Source organism: Coturnix japonica, chromosome 20 (assembly GCF_001577835.2).
Source record: "Coturnix japonica isolate 7356 chromosome 20, Coturnix japonica 2.1, whole genome shotgun sequence".
Lineage (NCBI taxonomy): Eukaryota > Metazoa > Chordata > Aves > Galliformes > Phasianidae > Coturnix > Coturnix japonica.
Window position 1 is genome coordinate 5,638,748 of NC_029535.1, and position 23,260 is coordinate 5,662,007.

Genomic DNA, 23,260 nt, shown 5'->3' on the forward strand with positions numbered 1-23,260 from the left:
AATTTTCTTTTTTCATGTCTTTCCTGATAGTTTAAGGCACATGCTTCAACATATTATCCATACTTGTGTGAAATCATGCAATTTGACCTGATTCCTGAGCTTCGAGCTGTGCTACGGAAGTTTTTCCTGCGTATAGGTGTCGTGTTCAAAATCTGCATAACAGAGGAGCAAATACGGACAACTGGGACAAATTTACCTTCATGGTAGCCCTAAATAGAATTGGTTACTTCTGCTTCTACATAAAGCTGTTCCAGAGATGGACTGAAGTGGATGGGGGAAGAAATGGGATGCTGGTATGTCAAAAGGACAGCAAGTTTCTCTTAACACGATGGGGAGGGAAGGGGAGAAGGGAAGGGGGGAAAATGTCCTGACCATCCAATGAAACTATCACCAATTTTTATTTAAATTATTGCTTACAGAATTAGTGCCGTGTATGTAAAATCTATTTGTTTCCATGCTCATCATCCTTGTGATCAAGTTTGTCTCTTCTAGTCTTTTATCAGTTGTTCACTTTTGCAGCCCAACCAAATCTTATAAATCAACTGGATTCCTCAGTGGAAGTTATTCCCCACGGAAGTAATAAATACAGCTGTATAGCCTTGTGATGTTAGCATGTGCTCATAATAAACTATACTGCAGTGGCTGATGACCATCTCAGATCATTCTGGGTTTTTCTTTGTGCACATGTCTAGACCAGGCAGTGCATTATAGGTTTGATGTAACTTGTAGAATATCTGGGGAAGGGGTTTTCCTCTTGTTCAGGAGGTCATTTTAGGACAACATTTTTTATTATCAATGCTTCATCTTCCAAGATTCCTTATTTTTATGTACGGTTTTATATCAGGAGTACATAGTAGTATCCAGCTCCATTTAACTCTTTAGTCTTGAGTTCAAAGCATTAAAAAAAACCCGAAAGATGGGTTTTTTAAACTTCCCATTGACTTTGATACATGTCCAAATCACAGACACAGCATCTACATTAATATGAAAAACAGGGTTAAAGAAAAAAAAACACCACCCTTTATCCTTGAGCACAATGTATCTAGTGTATGTAGTGGTAACAGTCTGCTTAGGAAGTCTTATTCTTAATATGAAATTTTCTTCTATTTTCTTTTTTTACTGCAGACTTTCAATTTTAGGGTTGTTTTTTTGTTTTTGTTTTTTTTTTTTTGCAAATAACTACAAGTTGAGAACAAGTCGCTACTGCAAAATGTGAATTCCATGACTGCTGTAGCAAAACTGAACTTGAGATCAGTCGTGTGCTGTAACAATTACCAATATCTTCATGTGGTTTCAAACATAAGTGAAGCAAATGTGGTTTAACACTAAAGCTTTGCTTACCATGGAGATTTTCCTTTCTTCAGCGTGCCTAAGTTTTTTGTGACGCTGTTTCCATCACATGATACCAGTTAATAACAGAAGTCCTGCAGGGTGGAGTTATGTCCTTTGGACTAACTTTAATTGCAAGTTTTGAGACTTTTTTTTTCATAAATGGAAAAGTACGGCAGGATGGGAGAAGTTCCACTTCGTAAAACATGTAAACAGAAGTGTTAGATTACCCACTGTACTATCTGTATCAGCAAACCTCAGAAATAACAGTATTTAACAACAGCAACAAGAGAATGGTACTGTGTTCAACTTGTTTGGCTTTTGAGTTTCCTAATAGGGCAGTCATAGTTGATGTAGTGTTGGGATATTCTACTCTCAGAGTTACAGGAATGTGTATATATACTGGTTTTTTTTTTTCTTGTGAGCTATTTCCAAAGGGCTCATGTGGCATTCTTCAGTAAGTTGGCCTGTTCTATGTGAGCATCATTTGGCAACTGTTTTGCAGTCAGTAGTACTGGTAAGGCTTTCAAGTTTTTATTTTTAACCAAAGAAAAGCCTCAGCCAGGCTAAGTTTTAAACACCCTATAGATTAAATCCATAAGCTTATATTTAATAAGAGGAAATATATGGCTATATTTTAGCATAAGAAAAAGTCTGAAAAATAAGCGTTGCCAATATTGAACTTGCTGCATTTGAAATGTCACTTTATGTTGCATTTAGTCTATTTGCTTGTTCCCTGGTAATGTCACTTAATTACAATAAAATGAAGTATTTATTTTAATTCTATTTAAATTTGTAATAAAGAATAAGCCATTATTTTTCCTTCCTGTCCTAGATAGTTCTTTAATATATACATATTATTTTCAGGTTTTGAATGTGACACTGCGTCATTGAATGTATACCTGTATCTCCTTTCAGAACACAGACTTTAAGGTTGCATGCCTCTTTACAGTTTTGAAAGCCTCACATCTCAAGTCTTGGAAGAGATCTCTTAATTTTCAGATCTTAAATCTAGATTTGCATTGTGGGCTTTCTTTACTGTAACGTGCAACATTTGTACTATCTGCATATAGAATTAATCAGTCCCTTCTTTCAGCTTTGGTTCCGAGAGATTCTTCTTTTACTTAAGCTTTTATTGTATTTACACCATTTATAAACTGCTGAAATTAGGCATGTGACGTTAGAAACATTCTAGACTTACTGTAGTGCATGGAAGAGAAAGGGGGACTGGAATGCAATGGGATTGTAACAGCCTTAATCCTGTCATGGTTTTCTGGATCTGATTGTACATCCTAAAGCAATAAGAGCAATATGCAGAGCGTACACCAGAATACCCCAAACAGCTGTATATTCACATCAGCTTTTTGTTCTCCCTCATACAATCAGTTCATAGCCCACAGGCATCTGAATGGAGCATAAAACACTGAGCTTAACACCTGCAGGCATTGCTGGTTCTGGTTCTGCGGACATAAGAACTGACCTGCCTGGGGGGTAGTTCTGTGCTTCATTGGAAGGATGATGAATGAAACAGGGTTGTGTGTCAGTGGATATCAGTGCAATACAGTGATTAAAACAAAACACCACGGTTCTGAGGCTGCTGCTGTGCCGACCTGCAACAAACTGAACTGCAAACAGATTCATTAACCAGATTTAATGGTTATAGTTTCATGGACTGCATGGGATTGATGCTGCTCACTGCAGAACCTCCTCTGGGCTCCTTCTGCTTCTCCTGCCCAACACTCGGCTCTTTTTAACCTATAACTCATTCCTTTAATGTTCTTTATGTCACATGTATGTTTCCACCTGTTTAATACTCCTATATTTCCGAGGTCCTCCATACGAAGTGCATTAATACCGATATAGATCAACCCTCACCCTCTGGATGTACATTTTTTCGAGATTATAGCAGAATTATAAAAAAAAAATACAACCTATGTAAAGTTTTCTACGTGAAAATACGATGTACGATAACAGTTCTAATACTCCATGCTCTAATGACGTGGTGACTCAATAAAGTTTTACTTGGCGGTGCTGTACTCAGCAGTATTTATTATACTTTATTATATTTTAATATATTTTATTATACTTTATTTCTCCTTTCCCTCCCCGCTCCCTGAGGCGCCGCCTGACTGGAACTGCGGCCTTGTGGGAGCAGCTCTGCTATTGGCTGCCTCCTTCATGTGAGACGGGAGGCGCTGATTGGCTCAACGCTTGGCGCGTCAGGCAAAGCAGCCCGCTGATTGGCTGGGCGGCCGGACGGTGTCACCGCCCTGCGTGATGCGGTCACGGTGCCGCCGCCGCGCCCTCTCAGCGCGGTTTGAATGTGAAGCGCAGCCGGTTCGCTCCGAGCCGCCGCCGCCGCTTGGAGGAGGCCGATAAGGTGAGGGTGAGCCGAGCCGTTCGGTGATGCTGGGGGGGGGGTGTAGGGCGGCCCCGCAGCCCGGCCGTCCGCACGGTCCGCAGCCGCCACCGCTCCGTTCCATTGCGGGCTCGGGGCGCTGGGCCCGCGGCGCAGCGAGAGGCGCAGCGCACCATGCTGGGGCGACTGTGCCCGCCTACCGCGGGTCGGGATTGGCTGGTCACCTGCTGGGGGCTCTTCTCATTGGCTCACGCGGCTGTCAGTCGGTGGGCAGCAAGTTAGGCTGTGTGCGGCCGTTGCCTCGCGGTCAGAGCCGGGACGGTTGTGACTCACAACGCGGGCGGCACCGACCCCAACCCCAGCCATAACCCCAACCCCAACCTCAGCCCCAGCCCCAGCCCTGTACCTCGTAATGAACTGCTTGGGATGGAGCCTCCGGGGGGAGTTGGGCCGCTTAGTGCAGGTCCATATTGAGGGGCATTGATGTGCTCTGAGCAGTGAGAGCCGCCGCAGCACGGCGACATGGAGCTGTCTGCAATTGAGGACTGCGGCTCTGGGGCTAAGGTTTGCCCTCAGTGCTCTGTGTCTAATGTAATGAGTGCAGTTAAAGCGTTAAGGACGCCGTGTCGGTTTGGTTATGGAGAGGGTTTGGATACTTTTCCTTTTATCCTCGTTCTCGTTGTTGTAGTCAATGTAATATCAACGTGTAGTAACAAGCACAGCGTTGCTACCCCGGGTTTTGGTGGTGGGGGATAGGAGAAAAGGAACAGTCAGCAGGGGAGGAGTTGCTCATCCTGAGCTGGGTGCTGCTGCTGTTCCTTTCTGCTGCCCTCCATAAGGATGCTGATGGTTGGAGTTGGCCAGAAGAGAGACTTAGGTTGGATGTTAGGGGGAAGTTCTTCACTAGGAGAGTGGTTTGGCCCTGGAACAGGTTGCCCAGGGAGGTTTTGGATGCCCCGTCCTTGGAGGTGTTCAAGACCAGGTTGGACAGGGCCCTGGGCAACCTGATGTAGTAAAGGTGTATGTTTGGTGGCCCTGCTGGGCAGGGGGGGTGGAACAACATGATCCTTGAGGTCCCTTCCAACCCGGGTCATTCTGTGATTCTGTGAGACAAGCTCTGTTTGTCAACATAGATTAAATCTAAGATGGGGTTGGGAAAATTTCAGCCTATCTTAATAAGCAGAGACTGGGGCTCAAAAATCATTCAGCTTCTCATTATTTCTGTAGTTGCGGTGCTGTTGGTGAGGTCAGTGGGCAGCACGCTGTGCTTTGGGGCATGGCTGAGCTGTGGGCTCAGCAGTGTCAGGTGATGGTCAGACTTGGAGGCCTTATGGGCCCTTTCCAACCCCAATAATCCCATGGTTCTGTTATAGGTGGTGATACCTAAAGCCATGCGCCCACTGAAGTGTGTCTTAATGTGTTAGTGTAATTTTAATTATTCCAATTAAAGCTGTGAAGATAATGAATCACTGTGGTAAGTATGAGAATACGTGTGGGAGGATAGCTAGAGAGGAGTAATCTGCTTTATTTGCACAAAGTTATTTTGTAATAAGTACTGCAGGTGTAATGAATGTCTGCCCTGGACTGGGTTCATTTTGCAGGCTGGACAAACCAAACCCTTTGGCTTTGTGCAATCTTTCATCACTTCATTAAAAATTATTTTCAGATGAGCATTTTATTTGTAAATTTATTTGTAAATGGTCCTTGGCTCTTCAGTGCACTTCAAGTCATTCTGTTCACATTCATCCAGGCCAAACTATTCCACTTGTTCAACAAGGAATAGGTTTCTTTGGGTGGCATAAGTTTGTAAAAGCAAGCTCATCTTGCCATGGGAGGGTGAGAAATCACCTTTTGGCTTTAACTGAGTAATGGCTCATTGGATGTACAATCTGGTTTGCTTTCAGTAACCTAGACAATAACAGCTACATGAGGCATGTTTAGGGGTTTGTGTTTAGCTTATTGTTTCATTGGATAGATGTATGAGTCCCCGCTTTTTAAGAAGTACAGTCCAAAAAAAGCGGATTCCTGTCTTTCCTGGAGTCAAGTTTTGTGCATGTGGAGCTTATAGGGTATAACCTGCATTAACAAAACTGCTTCTGTCTCGTAGTTTCTGCCAAAATGGAGCTGAGCGATGCCAATTTACAGACCTTAACTGAGTACCTAAAGAAAACACTGGATCCAGATCCTGCAATAAGGCGTCCTGGTAAGCGCTTGTCACGTGTGACAGGAAAGTTTGGTTTCCTCTCAGCTCTTCTGTCTGTGTGTAACAACCTTCAGCAGGACTTTATGCAAAAACTTTGCAGAAATTCTCTGCCTCTTTCTAATAAAAAACAACAAAAAACCCCAAAATGTAATGAAGGATAGATTACTATATACATTTATTTCCTATTTGCTTTTCATATTTTATTTTCTTCCTGAAGTTTGTACTGTATTTTTTATACAAGGGTGCTATTTACAATAAAGCAGGACTGGGTTCTCTTAGGTCGTGGCTTTTAAAAGTGTCGGGGAGGCAATATTTCCACAGCCTGCTTTGAATTGAGAGCTTTTGCTGACTGCAGAGGCATTAAAGAGCTTAATAGTAAAGAAGTTACAGTACCTTTTGCTCCTCATCCAGTGCTTCTGTTCCTGTGAAACTGCAGAGGTGTTTGTGTTACTTTCAATGGACATTTGAGGAGTCGTAGATCTCTGGTTAGGAAAACCAGCTCAGCTTTTTGTTAACTTTAGCACATTCTCTTCTAGCGGAAAAGTTTCTGGAGACAGTTGAAGGAAGCCAGAATTACCCATTGCTGCTCTTAACACTGCTGGAAAAATCACAGGAAAACGTCATCAAAGTCTGCGCGTCCGTAACATTCAAGAATTACATCAAAAGGAACTGGAGAATTGTAGGTATTTCAGGCAGCAATTGTGCTAAGATTTAATCATCCTTTTAAGGTCCAATAGTATTTAATAACCTTGAAAAATACATGTGTGTCTGTGCTTTGGGAGAGAAGATCAGTGATACAGAAAACAAACTTAAAATGTAATTTATTGATAAGGGACTAAAGCCTCCACTCTTGTTATCCATTCTATTGGGAAGAAATAAAGTTAGGTGATAAAATGGGGAAGGAAGAATTCTTCCTAATATTGTGTGTATCTCTCTGAAGAAGTACAGTATTCACTGCCCATTTAACTAATTCGTGGAAAGATGATCAAAAAGAACATGAGAAGGAGGACAGTAGTGCTGTCTGGCTCCAGCCATGTTGAGATCATTGAATTACTTTCCAGACTGCTGGGTAACTTCTTTGTTTTTAAACTTGGCTGCAGTTATCACTGATGATGTGACTATCCCTGCTGTCAGTGGTTGGTGACAAGCCTTGGTATTTTACTTCTTCCATAGAGACACAGTAATTTACTGCCTACCACCCAGCACCGTTCACTTAGCAGGATGATTGGCTGATTCTGAAAGGCAACGTGAAGTTTGTGTGCATCACCTGCACTCACCTTCTGGTCTGGCTGCATGAAATAAATCTTGGAAGTTGACAGAAACAAGGACAGATGTGGTTTGGAGAGCTGAAATAGAAGACTTGTGGTTAAACTCATGTTTGTTACTGGCATATGCACCCACCCTTACTGCTCCTGTTAGAGAAGGAGAAAATTAGTTAGAAAATTAGCAGAAAGGTGTGATTTCTTTTAGCTTTATTCAGTTATTGCTGTCAGAGAGCCATTGTAGGCTATAGCAAGTACTTTAATTTCCTCATTGATACGATGGTTTCAGGCTTGGCTTCTGAAATACTGGGATTTGCTCAGTGCCTAGAGTGTATTAATGTGCCAGTGACTTAATTACTGTTTTTGTTGTAGGTGGAAGATGAACCGAACAAAATATTTGAATCAGACAGGATAGCCATTAAAGCCAACATAGTGCCCTTGATGCTTAGCAGCCCGGAACAAATTCAAAAGCAGGTAATGAGGCAATTTCTGGTTGTGTCCATGAGATGTTTAGAATGATGTAATGTGTCTGGAGGCCCTGGTTACTGTCAGAGCTGAGTTAGCCTTCCAGTGATGTCACCCCAATGTGAATAACTCGGAGTGAATTGTTTAAGTTACTGCTGCCCACTTTAAATTTAAAAAGAAACCAACATATTGTCAAATTCTAACATCAGACAGTTATATATATAATTATATATAGTTATATAGATATAATATAGCCAGACTGCAGGCATGCATTGGTTTTGAAGTGAGCTTTACTGTGATGAAAAAGAGTAGATATTTAACCCAATGATTTTTGAATCTGACAAGAATAATAAGCATTCTTAGATGTTTGTAACATTTGGCATTACTGCTATGTTTTCTGTACTAAGTATCAAGTAAGGTTACATTTCCTTTCCAGTTGAGTGATGCCATCAGTATTATTGGTCGGGAAGACTTCCCTCAGAAGTGGCCAGACTTGCTGACAGAAATGGTGAACCGCTTTCAAAGTGGAGACTTCCATGTCATTAATGGCGTCCTTCGTACTGCTCACTCTTTGTTTAAAAGGTATTGAGAATCAGGGACGTGTTATGTGGGTTTTGAAATGGAAAAGTTTGTTTCAATTTGAGTTTATACTCACATATGTGGCTTCTATTTAGACTTATTGACTTCTTAGTAAGACTTGAAGTGGTTGTCAAATTTTGCTCCTTCCACGGCCATGAACTACGTTGTTTAGTTCTTATGTTTACTTGCTGAACATTGAAACAAATGCTATCTTGATGGATCAATTGTATGCAAGTTAATGTAGGAATAAATGTGAAGGCTGTATTCCATTGTTTGTGTATTTCTCCTACTCCTCAGGTACCGCCATGAATTTAAGTCAAACGAATTATGGACAGAGATCAAACTTGTCCTTGATGCCTTCGCATTGCCCTTGACAAACCTCTTTAAGGTATTGTTGAATGATTTCTGAGACAGCTGCGCTGTTCTGAATTGTTGGTTGTGAATGCCTACAAAATGAGAACTTAGCAACTCTTGAAACTGTTTATGAAGCATAAGCTAAAATCAGGAAACGAGACCTGGCAGACTCAGTAAGAGGAAGAAAAGGAGCTGTATTTTCTGGTTAAAAATTAATAATAATAATAATAATACTTCTCAGTGTCTCTTGTTGATACAGTTTGTGTGTGAGTTTCTTGACTGTATTTTCTCTCGTTTTCTAGGCAACTATTGACCTTTGCAGCACGCATGCAAACGATGCCAGTGCTTTGAAGGTTCTCTTTTCTTCTCTCATTCTAATTGCGAAGCTGTTCTACAGTTTAAATTTTCAGGTGACTCTCTGTTTTTCTCGCATTCTTGCTTTGATTGCACAAAGTTGTTATGCTGTTCTATGTAGGATCATTCGAGACAGCCTTTAGGGCCATGCTTTATGGCCGAACTCAAGGCTGACAGTAAAGATGGGGTTAATGAACAGTTAGCTTGGCCCTGTCTAAACAAAAGCTGGAGAAGAGTCTTAAGCTCTCCTGATATCAAGGAGGTGTTGTGTGGGTAACACTGTTGAGTACAAGCTGTGGGAGGCAGAGTCCTTTGCCTGCATTTATACACATTGTGTTTATTAAATGTGCCTGTACTCATAGGAATTCAGTCATGTAGATAAAAGTCAGTCAGCTCAGTAACTGTAGCACTGTGGTAGCAAGCAACCCTGGTATTGTGCAGAGTTGTTTTCTAATTTGTTGTTTTTTGTTGTTGTTTTTTGAATGAGATTTTAATTTCTAGCAGTAAGTGAGCGCACTATAAGAAAAAGAGTGAAACCAGACGCTGCTGAGGCGGTGTATATTTACTGTTTCAGCATGAGCATGAGTCAGGTGTGATGGTTGTGACTCAATTGCTCCAACTTCCCATTCTGTATTGGGCTAAATGGGAGGCTTATGCTATCTTATTCTTATCATACTCTGAGAGACTGAGATTAATCATTAGAGTGCATAACTGGTATATTTGGAAATGTGCTCCCAAATCTCCATCTGTAGGACTTTTTCTGTGGCTGTTCTGGGGATGTGACAAAGGGATGGTTTTGTGTTTGGAAGGTTTGTTTTCCACTGTTTGTTGTATTTCTGTAGATTAAAAGGTGGATGCATGTTACTCACAATGTGCAGACAGACATTAAAATGTAGATTTATGCTTTTCTTTCACAGGATTTGCCTGAGTTTTTTGAAGATAACATGGAAACGTGGATGACAAATTTTCATAGTCTTTTAACTTTAGATAATAAACTTCTGCAGACTGATGTAAGTACTGCATAAACCTCCTGCTTTGCCTCTGCAGAGCGGAGCCAACTGACAAGGGAGTTGTGTTCTAACTGAGCAGTGCAATGTTTCTTTTGTTGGGTAAACAAAGAAATGGAATGACTGAAAGGAAGTGGGATTTGAGAGAACTGGCTCCATTGTCTAAGAAATGTGGAGCTTGGTTCTTGAAGTCATGTATTAGTTACAGGTTACAGTTGTGTACAGAGATCAGCTTACAGGTACGCATCAATGAGGAGCTTCTTTTGAGGCCATCTGCTGAAGTAACCTGATTGATCATTAGAATCACAGGGCTCAGGTTTTCTGTACCTCTCAGCTGGTTTGTGTACTGTATTTTAGAAAACATTTTAGAAAACTTGAAACACTGGGACATATAAGCCATGACTCTAAGTAGTTAGTTTACCATCTGCTGCCTAATTGTAAGAATTAGTAGTTTCACATGCGAAAACATATTGTGTAATCAAAGCTCACATTCATACTGCACTTTTAGGTGCAGTACAGTAGTTTACCAGGTGGTGGAACCAAAGAAACTNGGGGGGGGGGGGGGGAGGGAGGGAGCATGATAAGCACATTTTGCGTGATACTTTCACGGTGGTTTCAAGCTAATGCTGCTACTAAAAAAGAAAAAGAAACCTTGTTCATATTTTCTCCTGCTCCTTTATTTTCCTGTGGGCAGTCACTCAGCACAAAACTCCATGCAGCTGCATACTGAGCTGACTCAGGAAAGTGATATGGATTGAAGCAGAAGGGTGGGCATTTGGAGAGGGGAAAAAAAAAAAGAGCGTTAATGGATCATGGTGTTATTTTTTAATTTCCAGCACATTTTTCTAATTCACTTCATTTTGTGTCTCTATGAACATCTGTGCTGCTACGGAGAAGGGAAAAAAAAGTATACTTTTGGCAACTCTACCAGTTTAAAGTAGCCTTCTAAGCTTCTTTACTAATACAGTGCCTTGTGTTATGTTTTTCCTATCGCATTTGTAGGCTAGTTCTGTTTTAAACTTTATCAGGTCTAAATCACTTAAGGGGAGTAATTCTTCCATTTGAAATGTGGATATAATAGCATGAATGTATAATCAAATGCAGTAGTTCCAGGCAATTAGGAGGGATTTCTGAGACCTCTTTAAGGCATCATAAAATAATGGTGTACTTCATTCAAATAATTTTAATTTTAAAGCCTTGAAGTTTGGGTGTTTAAGTACCTACTTTTGTTTTATGTGAGGATGAAGAAGAAGCTGGTTTACTGGAGCTCTTGAAATCTCAAATTTGTGATAATGCTGCTTTATATGCTCAAAAATACGATGAAGAATTTCAGCCCTACTTGCCACGTTTTGTGACAGCAATCTGGAATCTGTTAGTCACAACAGGTCAGGAAGTGAAATATGATTTGGTAAGTCATTATGAACTAATCTTATCAAGGTTAATAATGATTTATAAATGGTCGGTCGTGCTAAAGCTGTATGTGTTTTATGTGTGTTGTTCTAGTTGGTCAGTAATGCAATCCAGTTTCTGGCCTCGGTTTGTGAAAGACCACATTACAAGCACCTGTTTGAAGACCAGAATACGTTGACAAGCATCTGTGAAAAAGTTATCGTTCCCAATATGGAATTTAGAGGTAACTGTGTGAGGTTTCAGTTTTCATAGACACAATAAAGTGTATCTAAATGTGATGATGTTACAACATTGAGAATTTATTTCCTTCATACTTTAGTACTAGATTCAAAACCAGTTTGCTGCAGCAAATTGCTATTTTGTGGGTTTTGTAGAGTTGTTGTATGAATTTCTGTCTTAATGTGATCTCAAATTGAGAAATATAGAAAGTCTAAGTCACGTGCCATCAATAACTTTTTCATGCTGGAAGTGAGTACCAGGCATGAATAATATGGCCTACTGAATTGTAGTGTCTTTCTCCAAGCTTTGATAGACTTTGATCTTAGTGCCTAAAAAGCATTGAAGATGTCTTACAATGTTAAGAAGCTTCTCTAAATCTGTGACTGAGGAAGCCCCTTTTAAATACACTTAGTATGGAGTATGGTTTTGGTTTTTAAATCAGGAATTGCATCAGCTCATGTGTTTTATAAGACTGAAGTTTGTGGGCCTGCAGGCTAAACAGGATTGTCTGTCTGAATGGTTCTGAATAATTTCTATGAATGTTACGGAAAAATGCAACAACTCAGTAAAAAGTGGGGTTCATTATTTTAAAAAAAAAAAAAAAAAAAAAGATCTCAGTATTAAAATTCCCATGTATTTTATATTTTCAGCTGCTGATGAAGAAGCATTTGAAGATAATTCTGAAGAATATATAAGAAGGGATTTGGAAGGATCTGGTAATCCACAGATTTATACTAAGAATACTTGGTCTTTAAGTATAGCTGTAAATAGTATTTTACTGAGGCTTCTTTAAGTTATTTTAGAACTCTGGAAGTTGGTGGGTTTTTTTCCCTAGGATATTTAATCCAGGTTTTGATCAAGTTTACTGTCATAGTGTTCCCATTTCAGTGTCTTTTTGCTTTGAACAGTGGTTTTATACTTTCTTTCTTAACTAGATTGCTATCTTCTGCTCTGCATGTATTCTTGTTTCAGCAAACATAGCCTCTAAATCAACATTGAGCAGTAGCCATAGTTGTGTACTTATTTCCTACGTGTGTAAATGACATCAGGAGGCTGTCTATATTTGGTAGCCTGTTGTGTTTAAACTGGAAACTGACCAGTTTTGCATACAACTTCATGATAAAGCCAGCTAGGCAGCAGCCTTTGTGTGCTGGCACTGTTCAGACCAACACAATAACTGCCCTAAAAGCACGTTGCTGTGCTGACAGAGCTGCTTGATTTTCTGTTTGTCTGTCTTCAGCCAGGTCAGTGCACAAATGGACTAAATCTAGTTCTGTATGACAATTCTGTCTGGGCTGTTCTGTGCCACTGAGCTGCTGCCCTGGTGCTGACTGGCAGTTTTAGATGACTGCAGCCTTGTAATAGGTTTGAGAACTTTCTGTATGTTGGAAGCAGAGGAAAATTATGTTTGAACTTTCCTTGAAGCAGACACGTTATGATTCTTAATCCAGGATTGGCTGTGCTGGTGATGTTTGTGAAGCTTTTATCTGTTTTCTATTTTTGTTTTTAAGAGAATTTAGGCAAGAACCATCTATGTTCTTCCAGGACTCCTTTAGAAACGTACTCTGTTGTGTTTAAATTTACTTGTTTTGTGTTCCTGTGTCCTTCTGTTAATGTTCTGTGTTAAAGGCCAGCTTTTTTTTTTCCCCCCTTCTTTGGGACAGGAATGTTTACAGGTGTATTGCAGAAACGTACTGTTCTGTTCCAGCAGCCAGCAGCTAAGCACCACACAACAGCTTGCTCAGTCCCCACCCTGCTGAAGTGGAATAGGGGGGAGTGTAGGAGGAGCATGAGGGAGAAGACTCGTGAGTTGAAATAGAGACAGTTTAATTAGTGAAAGAAGGTGGTAGAAAGCAGAAGAGAAAGTCAGTCTGCTTGTGGAAAGTGGGATGTGATAGATGCCCAGTGTGTCCCCAGACAACAGCTGCCTGTTCCAGACCCCCATCCCCACAGATTTTATTGCCAAGCACAGTGCTACATGGCATGGGGAAAATCCCTTGACCCATTCAGATCAGCAGTGCATATTGGGTCCATTCCCAAACTTTTTGCCTGCTCAGCTGATTTGTTGGGAGGACAGGTCAGGAAATAAAGAAAACATTGACACTGCAAGTACTGCTCAGCAATAACCAAAACACTGGTGTGTTAGCAAGGTGCCAACCCAGAGCACAGCACCATACAGACTGCTGTAAAGAAATTAAAACCCATAACCACCAGATCTGATGCATTTGGGCACATAATTAGCAAGGCAGTAAAAATCCCCCTCCCCCCCCTTCTGCTTACTGAAACATTCAGAGGGCATTGGGACCTGTGAATGCACACGCAGTATAGGTTGATGTCCATTCCTCCTTGTGTTGGACAAATGATTTTCACTACTGCACCAAGTGAAAAATAGTTCAAAGTGTTCTTATGCACTAATGTGAATGTTGCAGTAATTAAGATGAGCTGTGGCTGTAACTTGAGAAGCTCTAATTACTGATACATTTTTTTATTATGTTTATTAGTATGTAAAGCTATGCAGTTTGTCATAACTAAAGAACCTTTTTTTCTTATGCAGATATTGACACAAGGCGCAGAGCAGCTTGTGATCTAGTCAGAGGCCTGTGCAAGTTCTTTGAAGGGCCAGTGACAGGAATTTTTTCTGGATACGTTAATTCCATGCTTCAGGAATATGCAAAGAATCCATCTGTTAACTGGAAGCACAAAGATGCAGCTATATACCTTGTTACATCGTTGGCATCCAAGGCTCAGACGCAGAAGGTAGTTAAACATTGTATTTGTTTCAATCCGTGAGGATTGGAAAATCTGTGCACTTTTTAAAAAATTCTGCTTTAAAATGAGAATAATTTGATTTGTAATGGTTTGATGTTGATGGGGTGGAAAATTGTCCATAATATATGGACACAATCTATGGAAATCTGATGGTGTCTGGTCTTCAGATAGGTTGGATGAAGTCAACTACCATGTGCGATCATTTGACAAGTCTTAATAATATGTATGAAATGGTCATTGAAAAATTGCCTTCAGCCTCGAACCTCTGTGCTTTTGTGTGGTATTGGGGCAGAGTGTGCCTTAGTAGTTTGTAAGGCCAAATTATGGAAGATGAGCATGTGTGTTTCTTATTTTTCTCTGTTTTGTTTTTTCTAGCATGGAATAACACAAGCCAATGAACTTGTTAATCTGACGGAATTCTTTGTGAATCACATTCAGCCTGACTTAAAGTCAGCCAGTGGTAAGTTTATTGTTTATTTTCAGACGTTATCTTGGGGATGTTTGGAGAACCTTAGCAGTGACTGCTGTTTCTTAAGGCTCAAGCACAAATTAGAACATGGTCCTGTATCAGCACTGTCTCTGAGACTCAGGGCTTATTTACACCTCGCACGTGGGAGGTGATTCATGTTGGTTTGGACATCAGTGAGTGAACTTCTAAACTGAGATGGATTACCACACGCTATTCAGAGCATGTACATGCGTGTCTGCTGTTAGCTGATGTGCTTTAACTTGGTGAAAAAAAGTAACTTGATTTCTGTGTATTTGAGACCATACACAAATTTCTTTGCTATACAAAATGCTTGTGAGGTAAAATACTGAAGTCTAGGTTGCAGTGTATGTTGCTGTGACTCCAGTTGTCTAGGTTTAAGCAACATGATTTTATACTTGAGTGATTATCTTGTGATGTTTGGAGGGTAGTGAGTTGTATTGGAATATGCAGTTGATGTCTGTTATCATCAGAGCAAGAAAGGGAAGGGTTATGTGAAAGGGTTGGACTGTATGCTTAATGTAACAGGGTAGTGGCCACACAGAGATGGATAAGCAAACATAAAACATTGTCTTACCCCAAGGGGTGGGGAATTCATGTCTTAATATCACATGTATATGTAGAATGTGCTCAGAAATTGCATTTATATGAAAAATTGCATATTTTCTCTATTGCAGTGAATGAATTTCCAGTGCTAAAAGCTGATGGTATCAAATATATCATGATTTTTAGAAACCAAGTAAGTTTTTCTTCTATGGTTATGAATAAATAAATAAATAACATTGTTACTTCGTTTATACTTGCCAAGCCTCGTGTGTCTCACTTGGCTGGAACTCAACAGGTGCTTAGAATTTTTAGTTTTGAAAGTAAGTGGTAGTGCAGCTTTAACTATCAGATGAACATGTAGCCTGTATGCTGTCCACATGCTGCTAGAGCACCAGGTACTCAGAACTGTGACCTACTCAGATGCTCTGACAGTGAATATTAGTCTCCACTTAATTGCTCATATCATTGCAGTAATTGTTAGACTGTCTTTTACTTCTTTGGATTTGTGAGATACTGTAAGAAAATACATTGAGTATTATTTATAAATTTCTACGTGAAGTATATAATTTATTGCTGTGATTTTGTAGGTACCTAAAGAGCAACTGTTGTTATCTATTCCTCTTTTAATCAATCATCTGCAAGCAGAAAGTATTGTGGTCCATACTTATGCAGCACATGCTCTTGAAAGGCTGTTTACCATGAGAGGGACGAACAATACTACACTGTAAGTTTTCAAACAGAAGTAAATTCATTGCTGTGTAGCTTTTAAGCATTGCAGATAAAATGTTGGTAGGGGATCTTTAATTTAGTTTAGATTTTATGCTATTGTGAAATGGTTGAATTGTGTGAGTGTATTTCATAATTAAAGCCCTGCGTTCTTCTTACAGCATCACAGCTGCAGAAATGGCACCATTTGTGGAAGTGCTGTTAACAAACCTTTTCAAAGCGTTAACGCTTCCTGGCTCATCAGAAAATGAATACATAATGAAAGGTAAATGCTGAATGAGTCTCACGCTGTAAGAGCTCCTTTGTTAACTTGAGGGTAAAGGCTTATAGCCATGGGCTTCAACAGCTTAATTTACTCAAACTTGCTGAAGCAGTATGCACAGCCTGCCGTTGTGTATCAGCAGTGCTAAGTCATCTTTGAATAAATGCATGAAACAAGAAATAGAAACACTGAGCATAATGGCATCAGATGGCAGTAGTGGTGCTCAGGACGGCTACCTGAGTGGTGACAGCATGAGGCTTGAGTGATGTATGGCTAATAGTGTGCCACGGTGTCAGAATTTGCAGAAGGCTTATCTTTATCTTGGACAGGTTGCCCAGTCTTCTGTGCCCAGTCTATAGTGTGAATATTGAGACTTCCCTTTGTTGTGATTATGGATTGATTGCCCTTGTATACATTTGGCTCCAGAAGATGCTAACTTTCTTTTTATTTCCAGCAATCATGAGGAGTTTTTCTCTGCTGCAGGAATCCATAATTCCATACATCCCTTCTGTCATCACACAGCTTACACAGAAGCTACTGGCTGTCAGTAAGGTAAAGAATGGGCCATGTGAGCAAAATGTTCATGTTTTTTACTTCTTATATAAATCTTTATAAAGATTGGTCTAAACATCCTTTGTGTTCTGTTAAAATACTGCATGTTGTTCAATACTTTGACTCAAATATGTAAAAGTAGCCTTCCAGTGAAATTCATGTTCTTGAACATTGACTTGGGAACACTTTAGAATACCTTTATCAGTCATCCCAAAAACTTCTTCTACATGCAGTGTAAACTTGGCTGCAAAGTACAAACATTTTTCTGTGAAGAACTGACAAGACAATTAACACAAACAAAAACTATTCCTTATTTCCAGTCTTTGTTACATCATAGAACTATTGGTTCATGTAAAGCTTCTGGAAGAACACCTGTTTGCTTTGAAATATTTAGAAAAACTCATTTATGCTTTTAAATTTTGATGTTTGCTTTTATCTGCAGAATTAAATTCATCAACATAATTAATAAGGTGTGGTGTCCTTATTTTCAGTTGCTCCTTTAGGCTTTTCAGTTGAAACAATAAATATATTTTGCAAAGTGATTCACTTGGCTTCAAGTTCAAGTTGTTTGTTTATAACTTGTTTTATAGAATCCAAGCAAACCTCACTTTAACCATTACATGTTCGAATCAATATGCTTGTCGATAAGGATAACATGCAAAGCAAACCCTGATGCTGTTGGAAGCTTTGAGGAGGCTTTGTTCATGGTGTTCACTGAGATATTACAGAATGATGTGCAAGGTAAGTAAAAATCAGTAGTCCTTTTGCTCCCTCTGCTGTAAATGGTTGCCATTGTTTGCATTCTGGCAGTTTTCTTCTGTAGCACAGGAAACTCAGGTGAGAAGGCAAGGTTTTCACAGTCCTCACCAGCGCTTCTAGGAAGCAACTGTGTTGTTCCATAGGGTACATAAATTGGATCATCATCTTGTTTGAAAAAACAGATTGTATTTTAGAAGTATCTTAATTGCTACCACCCAAATCTTACTTTTGCCTTGATGCCAATGGCTTAAGTTTCATGTTCTGAAAAATAAAACAGTAGAGAAAATAAAATGTCTATGTAGATATATACATATAGCGCTTGCAAATGTTTGCAGTAGTGACTTTTATTTATTCCAAGTTCTATTTATCAGAATCTTGGTATTAATATCCTGCAGTTGTAGGCTTAGCCAGTAGTTCTTATGAATGAACAAGTGTTTGTTTTTGCTGAATTTCTAAGTGTCATAATTTCTTTTGCAGAGTTCATTCCATATGTGTTCCAAGTGATGTCCCTACTTCTGGAAATGCACAAAAACGAAATCCCATCATCGTATATGGCATTGTTTCCTCATCTACTTCAGCCAGTGTTGTGGGAAAGGACAGGAAATATTCCTCCTCTGGTCCGACTCCTGCAGGCTTATTTAGAGCGAGGTGCCAACACAATAGCAAGTGCTGCTGCTGACAAAATTGTAAGTTGGATTGATGGAGCAGCGCTGTGTGCCTCCAGGCGTGTTGATTTAAGATGAGAAGTTACAAAGAGTTTTTTCCTCAAGTGGAAAGCTGAATTTGTGCAGCATATGTTTGTTTTTTAAATTAAAAACAAACCTTTTGGGATGGGGTTGGGAGCACCGTCCGCAGTAATGTGCTTTTATAATTTAGGATGTAACTGCACTTAGTTTATTCAGGCAAGTAAACTTCTATGGTTTTCTTGTCTTGTTTTGCATCGCATGGGAACACAGTGGGTCAGGAAAGCACAGGGATTCTGTTTGGAAGAGTCACCAGAAGCGTGAAAGTGAAGGAGTCAAAATGTTGGGGGATGTCAGGATCAGTGAATTCTGCTTGTGATCTGCTGTAGTCAAATCTGATTACACAATACCAGCGATGAAGCAAACATACATTTTGAAATTAGCTTTCTTGTTCATTTGATTAAGGCTATTTTTAATACTTAATGGAGTATCATTTGGTCCCAAGAGAAATCTGTCTTCCTGCAGAAACAGAATATTGCTTTAGGTTGTGAAAGCTTTTGCCGCAGTGTATGTTTTAGATAAGATCCAACCTTCTGGTAGGTCATATATGAAGAACTGCTGTGTAGTGTTTTATGTTTGCTTTGCTTGCAGCCTGGGCTGTTAGGTGTGTTCCAGAAGTTGATTGCCTCTAAAGCTAATGACCATCAAGGATTCTATCTTCTAAACAGTATCATAGAACATATGCCCCCGTGAGTATGAGCTGACATTATTTACATTCAAAATTAATCTGTATAGTCTTTAATACTTGGTATGTTTGTACACTTCAAAGTTAATAATTAACAACTGAAAAATGTCATGTTTGTCAGTAAAATAAATTTGAGTGCATGTTTTCTGTAGTAAGACTTCTGGTAAATGCTAGCATGGCTTGATTAACAAATGTTTTAAATTTCTAGTGAATCAGTTGACCAATACAGGAAACAGATCTTCATTCTGCTGTTTCAAAGACTCCAAAATTCCAAAACAACAAAATTTATTAAAAGTAAGTTCAGTTCTTTATGAAGAGTTTCAGTGATACCAACAGTTGAGAACATGAAGCAGTACCAAATAAATATCCAGTCATGTCCTTTGATTATGCAGACAGAGAACAGTGAGCTCATAACATCAGTGACTTGCTTTGAGTTATTTGTGCAATCAAGGGGTGGTATATAGGGCAGATGCCCCTCGGGGCACATCTATTACATTGAAACTAAAAGACTGAAATTAAAACAAGGGGAAAAACTTCCATATTCCTATCCACCTCTGTGTGGTATATATAGTTGTGTTGTGTTATTACTGTTAAATATTCTGTGCAGTTGTGTCATCAATGTGACATAAGCTTGAGAGTAGCTTTTCTAACATTTCATAGTTGCTGTAGGGGGGCAAAGGGGCTGAACCTTGTCCTGGTTGTCTTACCCCTAAATTTCAGTGTGAACATGAAACAGGGAACATGAAAAAAAAGGTCAGCAGCTTTCAACAAGCTTCATGGTGGCTGGTTAATGTACTTCACTAAAAGTGAACATTTACAAATATTACGTTTCTGTCCCCTTGAAAAACTTGTTATGTGTTTTTCTGCTGACTCTAATCTTTTTCTCACTACAGGCTTCCTAGTCTTCATTAACTTGTACTGTGTAAAATATGGAGCATTAGCTCTTCAAGAAATATTTGACGGCATACAGCCAAAGTGAGTATGGTTTTTATTTCAAACTGCTCTGTAGCTTTTATCTATCAAAGCAGAAATGGTTGCCTCTGTTAGCTAAAGTTGCAAACCATGTTTGTCACTAAACTGACTTGCCAAACCTTTCTTCTGCTGTAGGTCACCTCTTTCTTGAGCAGTTTTTCTGATGTGCTGCTCACAGTTCCTCCCTCATAGTTCTTCTTTTTTCTTTGTGACTATGATTGCGTCTTTTTTTTTTTGTTGTCACTGTGAAGCTGACAAGCCTTTCCAATACTTCTCTTAATGTCATAACAGGATGTTTGGAATGGTTCTGGAAAAAATCATAATTCCTGAAATACAGAAAGTGTCCGGACAAGTTGAAAAGAAAATCTGTGCAGTTGGCATCACAAAAATATTAACAGAATGTCCTCCTATGATGGACACTGAGTACACCAAGCTGTGGTATGTACAACACTTCTCCAAGTGAAGCTACTTGGTTTTGAAAATGTGAGCTATTCAATTCTGTTGTGGTTTCTTCAGGCCTGCTACCATTTCAGGCTTTTCACACCACTTCTTCTCAACCGATAATGGTCAGAGCAGATGCCAGAAGTGGCTTGAGATTTTTGTAATGGAGATAGCACTGATTGGGCTAGCTAGACCTGCTTTTAAGATAATAGATTACTTGCTTGTATTGTTTCTGAAAAGCTGGGAACAGTTTTAGTTTTTAGCTGTTCTGTTAGTCAGGAGACCCAAGCAGATAACCTGAGACGGATGCAGTAAGATCGTTATGTGACAGAGAACTCTGGGGAAAGCTATCTGGGAAGACTGTCCCAGTCGATGTTGTCAGGTAGGCTGATTTCTGAATTTACAAGGGGGGAAAAAATGTTATTAGAGAAAAGGTGTGATCTACAAAACAAATGCTTTTTCCTAGGTATGTTACATCAGATATGATATCAGATTCTTAGTTACCAATCAAAAATAAAGGCATAATTCATGTTTTTAATATGAGCATCTATGTTATGCTTCTAAACTAAACACATCCATAGTTCTTCAAGTTCAGCTCACATTCGGCTTGTGCTCTCAGTAGCTGAGATAGTACCTGCAAAGAGAAGATTGTTGGAAGAATTTTAAATAACTTGAACATTCCTTTAAAATCTGTCCTGTCCTGGCATGTTTCTCAGCATTCTGACTTCCTCTTTGCATATTTCCATGTAGGACTCCTCTGCTGCAGGCGCTCATCGGCCTCTTTGAGCTGCCTGAGGATGACACTATCCCTGATGAGGAACACTTCATTGACATAGAAGATACTCCAGGATATCAGACTGCATTCTCTCAGCTGGCCTTTGCTGGAAAGAAGGAACATGATCCTGTAGGTCAGATGGTGAACAATCCTAGAATTCATCTGGCACAGTCTCTTCACAAACTGTCTACTGCATGTCCAGGCAGGGTAAGTGGCTTTCATACATGGCATGCTGATTCCAAATTGCATGGAGAAGAAATGCTTATTTGACAGTGATTTTTCTGCCTATGTATGAGAATGTGCAGACTGGAGTATGTCCTAATCAGAATGCTAAGTACTGTTTTGTATTATTCTGTCATTGAATATCACTTTAGTATGTTGGTTTTTTTCCCTAGTAACCTAAGAAAGGCTAATATTTTCACGTTACTTACTTTAATGATAATGTTAGTATGCCATTTCTCAAACAAAAATGTTCCACATGCAGGTATACAGCTTAACACTTCTCAGCAGTTCAGTTGTATCTATTCAGGAAACTTCAGGTGTGAAGTTAAAGTTGATTATTTTCAATCAACTATTCCAAAGTGTATTCATTTTCAGTATTTTTGATAAGTAACTGCCTGGGAGGTTTGATGTTTTCTGCATCCAAATCTCTGCTTTAATGACTGATGGTTTGCAAACCTTCTTTCATATGTAATTCAGGTAAGCAGTACATAAAACTAAATATTGTCAGCGTCAGGAATTGTAATTCCAGTAACTGCTTTCAGTGAAAACCTGTTGCTGACAAGATGTCATTTGACTTTGCACTGTATATTGGCATGGCAATTAGCAGGGTGTAGCAGTGCTGTAAGTTATACACAGATTGACGCTTCTGCTCTATCATGTTTCAAGGTTCCATCAATGCTGAGTACTAGTCTGAATGCAGAAGCGTTGCAGTATCTCCAAGGATACCTCCAAGCTGCAAGTGTGTCGCTGCTCTGAGCTGCGTGTGTTTCACAAGCAAGATCAAAAGCTGTTTTGTTACACAGGAAGTTGACAGTGACTTTTTTTTATAGCAGCGCTCAGACAAAATGAAAAATGCTACTTTGAAAATGTATTGCAGAATCCATCTTGTAAAAGGTAAACGTGGCTTTAAGCAGAAAGTGAGAGAATTCGGTCGTGTGCTTAATCATAGATAAAAGGTGGTTAACTTCCATTCCCAGTTTAATTTCAAAGGGAATTTTCACAGCGGTTTGTTACGGGGTTTGTCTGCAATCTGCATCTGCAGCACTTGGGTAACAGTTTGACATGAGTGGAGGGCACTGGCTGTAGGAACTCATTTTGGTCACTAAAATTCCTTTTTATTTTGATGTTGTCCTTTGTAATTCTTTTGTCTTTCCTTAAACTTTATCTAAATTGTGAATAAATAAGAAGTACTTGTTTAAAATGCCTGTCACTGTGCACTTACTGTTTTGGAAGAGTGTAGCTGGCTTTAAAAAAGAAGATAGCGTTTTAAACATAGAATAGAATATAAAACAATGGGAACATGAGGATTTTTTTCTTTATCCTATATAATAGTTTAAATATATTGTATGTTCACAGAGAGCAAATGCAAAACCTTGGCAGAAGATCCAAAGCTGCTATTACTTTTGATGTTCTTCAACAGGTGCACCCCTCCTCAGATGTGACAGTGTAATGCAGCAAAAGTGAGCAGTGTACCAACCCTCTCACAGCAGATATCAGCCTCCAAGGTGGATTTTTAGTGATGTATCAAAGCAGAAACATTGATCTTGTTTAGCCATGGTGTTCTCCCTGCCTCCTTATGAATATACTGATTAGATGTGGTAGCCCTGAGTTCTAAGTGCCTCCATATTACCTTGTGGTTGGGTGCTGAACTGCTATGCTTTAGGCTGTTAATACTGCAGGGTACATATGGGTACAGAGACTGCAGGACTCCTGAATAAGAGTGAAGTCAAACAGATATATGTATTTTTTTAAGTTACCTGACCACGTAGATCCTGTAGTT

General features: G+C 39.5%; 2 protein-coding genes across 7 annotated transcripts in view; both read left to right on the top strand.

The window, feature by feature from the left end:
• Positions 1–3,365, top strand: part of ARFGEF2 (ADP ribosylation factor guanine nucleotide exchange factor 2) — a 31,260-nt gene extending 27,895 nt beyond the window's left edge. For both annotated transcript variants that reach the window (XM_015881575.2, XM_015881576.2), the window contains one exon: positions 31–3,365. In XM_015881575.2, the coding sequence (XP_015737061.1) occupies positions 31–207 (177 nt within the window). In that variant the 3' untranslated portion in view covers positions 208–3,365. The remainder of the gene's footprint in view (positions 1–30) is intronic.
• A 212-nt stretch (positions 3,366–3,577) lies between these two features.
• On the top strand, positions 3,578–22,685 carry CSE1L (chromosome segregation 1 like). Of its 5 annotated transcripts, none has more exons than XM_015881577.2 (26): positions 3,578–3,705; positions 5,793–5,891; positions 6,428–6,570; positions 7,526–7,627; positions 8,055–8,200; positions 8,495–8,585; positions 8,854–8,961; positions 9,823–9,915; positions 11,153–11,320; positions 11,416–11,545; positions 12,192–12,257; positions 13,206–13,346; positions 14,096–14,298; positions 14,686–14,770; positions 15,475–15,536; positions 15,931–16,067; positions 16,231–16,334; positions 16,786–16,883; positions 17,474–17,624; positions 18,120–18,328; positions 18,977–19,074; positions 19,279–19,364; positions 19,964–20,045; positions 20,334–20,480; positions 21,234–21,465; positions 22,147–22,685. In XM_015881577.2, the coding sequence occupies exons 2-26, from the start codon at positions 5,807–5,809 to the stop codon at positions 22,234–22,236; spliced, it is 3,057 nt and encodes a 1,018-aa protein (XP_015737063.1). In that variant the 5' UTR covers positions 3,578–3,705; positions 5,793–5,806; the 3' UTR covers positions 22,237–22,685. The 5 variants fall into 5 exon arrangements, with proteins under 5 accessions (XP_015737063.1, XP_015737064.1, XP_015737065.1 ...); XM_015881578.2 differs by having other exon boundaries at positions 3,584–3,709; positions 5,796–5,891; XM_015881579.2 differs by having other exon boundaries at positions 3,592–3,715; positions 5,796–5,891.
• The last annotated feature ends 575 nt before the right edge of the window (positions 22,686–23,260 follow it).